The sequence below is a fragment of the Hippoglossus stenolepis genome, chromosome 20 (genome assembly GCF_022539355.2).
Source record: "Hippoglossus stenolepis isolate QCI-W04-F060 chromosome 20, HSTE1.2, whole genome shotgun sequence".
Classification (NCBI taxonomy): domain Eukaryota; kingdom Metazoa; phylum Chordata; class Actinopteri; order Pleuronectiformes; family Pleuronectidae; genus Hippoglossus; species Hippoglossus stenolepis.
Genome location: NC_061502.1, coordinates 20,619,583 through 20,628,697, shown reverse-complemented (window position 1 = coordinate 20,628,697; position 9,115 = coordinate 20,619,583). Strand labels below are relative to the sequence as shown.

The window sequence follows — 9,115 nt, the reverse complement described above, 5'->3', positions numbered from 1 at the left end:
GAAATCCTGCGATATCTCTGCTTTTAAATGAGTTTTCTTTGGTTTTTATATGTGACCTAAATATGTTAAATATATCTATATAATATATTAAATATGTTAGCACTTTGTACTAAGATCTGAGTGACGAACATGAAATAGAGCAGACAGCTCTCTAACCACCGCTTTTATTTTGAAACAGGATCACAGAGGGACTTTAACTTTGACACGTGAGTCACTGTGGATCTGATGGTTTGATCTCAGCTGACCTCCTCCTTCGTCACCATCACTATGGACAGAGGTCACCTGACCGTACAACCCAATGTGGGTCCTGATGAGCAGCCGACGCTGCTCATCAGGAGGAAACTCACAGGTCAGAGTGACTGGAATCAGCTTCTCGTGCTTCTCTGCTGGGATTTCAGTCGAGGAGTCCGTCTCTCCACACGGGAATCTGCACTCGATGGCCGTCAGTGACGACTCAGCTGTGAGAGGCTAATACGAACCAAGGGTTAACAGGTGACATGCAACCTGACAGGAGGGGGGGACTAAGACCAAATGTTTTCTGGATGTCTTTCAAAAAAGCTTAATTTACCTTTATTGTTCAGATCATTTCTACATGTGCTTTGATAAATATCCTCACAGCTGCTTGGTTTTCTGAACAGAAAGTAAATCAGATAAAGAAGAACTTTATAAACCTGTTTCATCAGCTCCACAGAGGTTGTGTTGTCTCAGAGTCAATGAAACCTGGAGGGAACATGGGCCAAGGAAGAATTTAAGTTCTGTATTTGTGTATTAAGTTCTGTATTTATTATGTATTAAGTTCTGTATTTGTGTATTAAGTCCTGTATTTGTGTATTAAGTTCTGTATTTGTGTATTAAGTTCTGTATTTGTGTATTAAGTTCTGTATTTGTGTATTAAGTTCTGTATTTGTATAAGTCTGTTTGTGTATAAGTTTTTGTGATGTTGTGTAAAGTTCTGTATTTGTGTATTAAGTTCTGTATTTTGTATTAAGTTCTTTTATTATGTATTAAGTTCTGTATTTGTGTATTAAGTTCTGTATTTGTGTATAAAGTTCTGTATTTGTGTATTAAGTTCTGTATTTGTGTATTAAGTTCTGTATTTGTGTATAAAGTTTGAAGTTTGTTGTTTATTATAAGTTCTGTATTTGTGTATTAAGTTCTGTATTTGTGTATTAAGTTCTGTATTTGTGTATTAAGTTCTGTATTTGTGTATTAAGTTCTGTATTTGTGTATTAAGTTCTGTATTTGTGTATTAAGTTCTGTATTTGTGTATTAAGTTCTGTATTTGTGTATTAAGTTCTGTATTTGTGTATAAAGTTCTGTATTTGTGTATAAAGTCCTGTATTTGTGTATTAAGTTCTGTATTTGTGTATAAAGTTCTGTATTTGTGTATTAAGTTCTGTATTTGTGTATTAAGTTCTGTATTTATGTTTAAGTTCTGTATTTGTGTATTTATTATGTATTAAGTTCTGTATTTGTGTATAAAGTTCTGTATTTGTGTATAAAGTTCTGTATTTGTGTATTAAGTTCTGTATTTGTGTATTAAGTCCTGTATTCACGCTGGGGACGTGTCCAGATGTCGCTGCCTCTCAACAACTGGATGATTCAACTCAACACAACTAAGCAGTGATATTGTGTGGAAGCTGCTGGCTCCATCTAGTGGACACATCATACAACTCCATCCTCCGATGCGTATAGTTCCTGCGCTGATCAGGTTTCCACGTCACTGATTGAGAAAAGATTTAGAAACTAAATCCAAGCAAATGCAAATAACAGAATTAAAAATGCAACAAAATATATTAATTCATATTGATATAAAAATGTGAATAATTACTTAAATACATGTTTAAAGATGTTTCTGTCGTTTCAGCTCGTTCTTCTCTCTGATGTTTGTTCGTGTTTCAGATCAGTTTCGATTCAATCAGTTATCTGATGATGTAAAAACACACGTCATGATTGACAGCTGAGACTGACTCAGGATTGGTCGTGAGCGTGTCTGGGCGGGGCCTCGCTACTAAGGCTCCACCCCACGATCACTGCTGCACAGACTCTGACTGCAAATGACGTCATCACCACAAGGTGGCAGCGTTCTTATCGAGATATTTTAGCTTCGTTTTTGTTCAGCGGGAGAAAGTGGAGACGCGTCGTCCATCTTTGTTTGGCTCCAGCTTCTGAGAATAAAACGACAGTGAACTTTGCCTCGTGAACATTTTGTCTTGTCTTCTAATCCTCACAGATCCGAACACACACACACACACACACACACACACACACACACACACACACACACACACACACACACACACACTGAACTGTGAGTGTGAGCTGATCCTCTCAGGTTATTTTGGGGATCAGCTGTTGGTCCCGTCAGCAGGACCCTCCTCCTCCTCCTCCTCCTCCTCCTCCTCCTCCTCCTCTTCAGTCCTCAGTCTGTCCCCTCTTCACCTCCTTTACTCCTCTCTTCGTGGTAAGACTTCAGTTAATCTCTTATTTCACTTCAATGTTTCTTCATGTTTGTATTTTCCTTGTTTGTGCAACTTTCCCTTCGTCCTTTTCTTCAGCTAATTTCCCCGACTGGACTTTTTGTTTGAACTTCGTAGTTTTCAGAACAGACAATATATTTTTACCACTGTTTTATTTGCTTGTTTATTATATTAACGTCCTAAAGCTCAGTGTGAAGAAGATGGAGGGTTTCCATCATGGCCGCCATGTTAGTTACTTCGTCACCGTCGTGTCTGAAAATGTTTCTGTTCAACGACTTCGGACGCGTTGGAACCGGGGAAATGAAAAGTCTTTTGTGTTCATGTTTTTGTGTGTGAGAGTATTTTCTTGTCAGGATTCAGTCGTAGGTGAATCTCTGTCGTTGACGTCGCTCTGGCTTCAGTTTGCCACATGCGTCATGTTGTGGGTCTGTTGGGTCAAACATGAATCGTGACTTTGGAACAGTTCAGTTTTTTCTTGGTTCGTTGAGTCTGGTTTCGATATCTCAGCTCATTCTGACGATATGTTGTTTCTGGTAATTTATAAATGTGTGTGAGGAAAACACGTCGACAGTTAATCTTCATGAATTCATCAGATTCATGTTCGTGGGTTTTTATGTGATTGTGATTCATTTGAATTCTGTTGCTGTGACTCAGTTATTTGAATGATATAAAAATATCACAATCAGATTTTTATATTGATGTCGTCAACAGATTGAAATTCCAGGGGTGGAGGGGGGGGGGCAAGGATGTGATTGGTTGCACAACTTAGTTGGTGACAAGTGGTGACAAAGTTCCATCAAGTTCCATCAACACAAACTCAAAGTCAGGTTGTGTTTGTGTGTGTGTGTGTGTGTGTGTGTGTGTGTGGGGGAGAGAGAGAGAGAGAGAGTGTGTGTGTGTGTGTGTGTGTGGGTGTGTGTGTGTGTGTGTGAGAGAGAGAAGAGAGAGAGAGGTGTGTGTGTGTGTAAGAGATGGTGTGTGTCTGTGACAGGCAGTTCTACCATATTTGGATGCTCTCAGAATAGATGAGACCACAACAGGTGTGTGTGTGTGTGTGTGTGTGTGTGTGTGTGTGTGTGTGTGTGTGTGTGTGTGTGTGTGTGTGTGTGTGTGTGTTTGTGTTTATTTTTAACTCAGCAGATACAATAACAGGCGTCACTGAGGATTATCAGCCTCTGGACTCAGATTCTTTGTGTCTCTGTTATTTCCAGAACTCTGAGGATGGAGACGAAAGCAGTGAAGGTTGTGGTGACGGCTCAGCCGGACGGGGCGTCCTCCCCCCTGGACGAGGACACATCTGGACCTGACCTCTGTGACCCCATGCAGGAGTTCAGCCGGCGTCTGGAGGCCATCATCAGCTCGTACGGCGCCGCGGCCTCCAGCCTCCCGGACAAACAGGTGGGTCACGTGACACAGGCCGAACTTTATGAGCTGCTCCTGAAGTACTTGAAGTGTCAGACAGATGAGAGGTTAAAGAGCAGAGCACTCTATGATCTTTAGTCTGAGTCCTGTGATACGCCCCCTACTGGAACCCTCCAGTAATACACAGAGTCCCTACATGAACATGTGGTAAACACAGCACTGTAATATACAAACATAAAGTTTCTGTATCGTCTTGAATGCATCAGAGTTCAACGGACACAGAGACCGAGAAGACGAAGGAGGGGACAAAAGAGGACGTCACAGTTACCATGGAGACCGGTAAGACTTAAAAACTAAATAATAACAATAATAATATTCATATTAAATCTTGCACATAGAAATAAATGATTGATTGAGACGAAACTGACATTGAAACTGTCTCTGTCTCTGTCTCTCTGTCTCTCTGTCTCTCTGTCTCTGTCTCTGTCTCTCTGTCTCTGTCTCTGTCTCTCTGTCTCTCTGTCTCCAGACATCTCTCTGATCATGCAGAGTCTGAGCAAGTCATCTTCCTCGGAGGAGAAACTTGGAGATCTGGTCAGAAAATATGCTGAACTGGTGAGACACACACACACACACACACACACACACACACACACACACACACACACACACACACACACCCTCTGAGATTGTGTTGTCTATAGCCATAGCCATAAAACAGCAAAAACAAGTGTTTGTGTGTATGTTTGTGTGTGTGTGTGTGTGTGTGTGTGTGTGTGTGTGTGTGTGTGTGTGTGTGTGTGTGTGTGTGTGTGCAGGCGACCCTGCGGCGCTGCGATGAGAGGAAGTTGTGTGTCCTGCAGCAGAAGATGTGGACCGTGCAGGAGGAGCGGAAGCAGCTTCAGGCCGAGCGTCGCAGCAGCGTCGCAGCTCGCAGCAAACTGGAGACTCTGTGCAGGGACCTGCAGTCGCACTACACAACACTGAGGGTGTGTATCTGGGTCCAGGAGAAGTTCTGACCAATGACAGCTGCAGCTAAGAAGTAAAAGAATAAAAGCTCTTCTCTTCCCCCTCCAGGAGGAGACGCTGCAGCGCTGCAGGGAGGACGAGGAGAAGCGGAGCGAGATCACCTGCCACTTCCAGAAGATGCTGAAGGAAATCCAGACTCAGATCGAGCAGCACAGCGCCAGGAACGACAAGCTGTGCCACGAAAACGCCAACCTGACGGACAAGCTGGAGAGCCTCATGAACCAGTGCGACCGGAGGGAGGAGGTGAGCTCGGAGGTCAAAGGTCACACACTAGGTTCATGTTGGGAGCACGTGGAGAAAATCCATCAATGATCAACACTCAATAAAGTCAATTAATTAGCAGCAAAGTGAATATATGTGCATGAAAGAAATGTAAAGTTTGACTTCAGGGGAACATGGTGAGTATTTTGTGAACAGCTTGACTTTGGTCTCGTGCAGAGTTTAGAGAAGATCGACCGTCACCGCGAGCTGCAGCACAAACTGACCGACGCCAAACTGCAGGAGGCCAACGCTCTGCTGACTCAGGCCGAGGAGAAGCACAAGAGAGAGAAGGAATACGTGAGTCAGACGACACTGAGCTTTATGTCTTTACACATCAGGAGAACGTTAAATCAAACATCCACACCAGAAGACCTTTCTTTGTTCTTCTGATTCAGTGACTGACCTGTTGAAATCCAGGAACGTTGTTACACGTCACATATCATTTACATTGATTATTATCATTAAGCCTCATAATGATTAATGTGAGTCAACATTTACATGTTCTGCATTGAATAATTAGTCCCCCTGTGTGGCGGCAGGGGGCGCTGTTGCTCAGTAAGAGTTCCACAGTGTTGTCACGGTAGAAGCATGCTGTTATTTGCCTCTCACTGTTTCCGCTCAGATTGACTCTGTATTGTCTCTGTCACTGTAGTTGCTTAGGGAGGCTATTGACAAAACAAAGAAATGCTTCGCTATGAAGGAGCAGGAGCTGGCCATGAAGAAGAAGGTAAATGTCTGTTCTCTGTTCTCTTCAGTTACTGGTTCAGGCTGCTGAGTGGAAACTGCAGACTAAGACACTCAGAGAGCAGTCGACTGTGATGCAGGCACAGGTGAATATTCACAGAGCAACATACGACCACCAGGGTGAGAGCAGGGAGACAGGGCGAGAGCAGGGAGACAGGGACGAGAGCAGGGAGACAGGACGAGAGCAGGGAGACAGGACGAGAGCAGGGAGACAGGGTGAGAGCAGGGAGACAGGACGAGAGCAGGGAGACAGGGTGAGAGCAGGGAGACAGGGTGAGAGCAGGAAGACAGGACGAGAGCAGTCGACTGTGATGCAGGCACAGGTGAATATTCACAGAGCAACATACGACCACCAGGGTGAACGAGTGCATTATAATATAATATCATCTTATTAATGTAATATAATATTATTAATATTATATCATATTATGAATAGAATAGAATAGAATCAGCAGAAAGTAGCATCACATGGTCACAAACTTTTTGTCCTCATCTGGATTTAAAGAAGTTTTCAGATCTATTTCAGTTGTAATGAGACGTTGAGATGAACCTCGACTTCCTGTTGAACCTCGACTTCCTGTTGAGCCTCGACTTCCTGTTGAGCCTCGACTTCCTGTTGAGCCTCGACTTCCTGTTGAGCCTCGACTTCCTGTTGAACCTCGACCTCCTGTTGAGCCTCGACCTCCTGTTGAGCCTCGACTTCCTGTTGAGCCTCGACTTCCTGTTGAACCTCGACTTCCTGTTGAGCCTCTCACTCCTGTTGAGCCTCGACTTCCTGTTGAGCCTCGACTTCCTGTTGAACCTCGACTTCCTGTTGAACCTCGACTTCCTGTTGAGCCTCGACTTCCTGTTGAACCTCGACTTCCTGTCGAGCCTCGACTTCCTGTTGAACGTGGATGATTCGATCACCTGGACGTTTGCTCATCATCCAACATGCGACTCTTATTCTTGAAATGATCCCGTGATGTCCTTTAGAGATAAGACAAGAATAGTGATAATAACAATGTGTGAAATCTATTCACTAGGAATAAGAGACAGGATCAGTTTTATTGTTGGAGATGATTTTGATTTAACATTTTATTGACGACTTGTAAATCTCTTCATGTTCTGGCCCCAGATGATCTCTGATCTATAACTTCACTCTGAGGTCACATCCTGAATCTGGGCTGAACACTAGGGGGCGATAGGCTCTGGAAAGAATCACCTGATTTTGTATTTGACTGTATTCATGTGTCAGCTCTTCATTCACAGAGACATGATGTGATTCTGATTGTCTCGTGTGGTTTACAGCTGACCCTCTACGGCGAGAAGTTTGACGAGTTCCAGGCGACTTTGGCCAAAAGCAACGAAATCTACATGCGCTTCAAGAAGGAGATGGACAATGTAGGTGCAGATGATTCACACCAGTCTGTGTTCCTCGTCCCGACAGGACATTCGTCTGACTCTGTTCTGTGAACTCTTCGTCCTGTAGATGTCAGACAAGATGAAGACTATGGAGAAAGAGTCGAACGTGTGGAAGACGAGGTTTGAGAACTGCAACAAGGCTCTGACGGACATGATCCAAGAGGTGATTCACGTTTTCTCATCAGCTCTTTACCTTTTAATCTCTGAACTTGTGACTCAGCTGAAAACTAAGGAGACAAATATCAAATCTTGAATCAATGATATATAGTTTTTGCAGATTAAAAAAGTTTGAGGAGAAAATCAACTTTGATATTTCAGAAGAGAGACAATAGTTTTAAAGCAGAAACAGAATAAATCCCTTTTCTGATCTTGTTCTCACCACATCTCACTCTCTTCTCTTCTCCGACCCCCCCGTGCTCCAGAGAACAGAGAAGGCCAGAGAGTACGACCAGTTCGTGGTGACGATCCACAAGCTGGAGCGACTGTGTCGGGTTCTCCAGGAGGAGAGGACAGTGCTCTATGACAAAATCAAAGGCATCCGCCAGTCCAACTCCCAGCTGCCGGCGAAGCTGTTCGACAGCCTCTCGGAGGCCGCGGACAAACCCGTCCTCCTGACTCCTGTGGAGCTGCAGGAGGACGACCCGGTGCTCACAGAGGACATGGCTCGTCTCAGGCAGGAGCAGGCCAAGCTGCAGGAGTTCGCCGACTCCCTGTTCGCCGCACCTGCCGACGTCGACCAGGACGCTGTAGATACTGACCTCAATGAAGACGAGGTCGCTTCTGCGTTTGCCAATTTCAAAACCAAACCTCAGGTCCAACAGGAGCCGGTTTCAGAAGCCGAGCAGGAGGTGGAAGCTGATGTTTCTCTGCAGGATAAAGTGGAGACGGTTCAAAAGCCAGATGTGTCCACAGCTGGAGAAGTGGAGGTGAAACCAGAGGAGGAGCATCTTTCTGCACAGGAACCAGCAGCAGCGGTTCCTGAGAAGGTTGAGAATCATCCTGCGACAGAACCAAAGGCTGAAATGTTGAAGACGCCCGCTGAGGTCCGAGCTGACGAACCTGTGCAGGCGACGACCTCCGGGTCTCCGTCTGAAAACACGACCGCCGCCTCCAACGCAGACTCCTCCAAGAAACAGGCCCCGAAGAAGAAGAAGAAGAGGAGCGGCAAGAACAACAGCTAGAGCTCCAACCACCAGAGGGTGTGTGTGTGTGTGTGTGTGAACTGAAATCATCTTTGCACCTTTTGCTAAAAGTTGAAATCTCTTTAGACTGCTGCAGTTGAAGAGTTTCACCAGATCAGACGAATCATCTGTGTTTTACAGTTCAAATAAAGATTTGGATTCAAGCTGTGGAGCGTAAACACCAGTGATCAGTCGAAGTTTGTTTCTGTGTTAATCATAAAGTCTTTTGTTCCAGAGACTCTAATATATCATTTCTGACATTTGTCCCCTGATTTATTTTATTTATCTTTATTCATAAGTTTGAATGTTTACATCCAAATTATTTAAGATGTGTGTTGAGCAGATTTAAAGCAACACAACGTAACTGTCCAGTGGGTGGCGCTGTCTCACTCCTTTCTGATATTATATTGTCAGTGCATTTCCACCTCACAGCCTCTAGATGGAGACAACTCTTCCTGTTGCAAATACTGTACTTTAAATATCAGTAAAATATATTTATATTAAAAATAGAATTATTGTAATAAACCTTTCCCATGAAAATAGACACATTTGATAATAAAGAGATTTTTTTTCATGTAATAAGAATTTGACCTTGATCAGAAAATGATCAAAAACTAAATCTAATGTAAATTAAAATAAAATAACACAACTTAA

General features: G+C 43.7%; 1 protein-coding gene across 3 annotated transcripts; it reads left to right on the top strand.

Annotated features, from left to right (window-relative positions):
* The first annotated feature begins 2,312 nt into the window (after positions 1-2,312).
* On the top strand, positions 2,313-8,721 carry txlnba (taxilin beta a). Of its 3 annotated transcripts, none has more exons than XM_047338001.1 (11): positions 2,313-2,464; positions 3,692-3,878; positions 4,109-4,181; positions 4,372-4,457; positions 4,661-4,831; positions 4,920-5,114; positions 5,310-5,429; positions 5,888-5,962; positions 7,167-7,259; positions 7,348-7,443; positions 7,703-8,721. In XM_047338001.1, the coding sequence occupies exons 2-11, from the start codon at positions 3,702-3,704 to the stop codon at positions 8,459-8,461; spliced, it is 1,845 nt and encodes a 614-aa protein (XP_047193957.1). In that variant the 5' UTR covers positions 2,313-2,464; positions 3,692-3,701; the 3' UTR covers positions 8,462-8,721. The 3 variants fall into 3 exon arrangements, with proteins under 3 accessions (XP_047193957.1, XP_047193956.1, XP_047193958.1); XM_047338000.1 differs by lacking the exon at positions 5,888-5,962 and adding an exon at positions 5,785-5,859; XM_047338002.1 differs by lacking the exon at positions 5,888-5,962.
* The last annotated feature ends 394 nt before the right edge of the window (positions 8,722-9,115 follow it).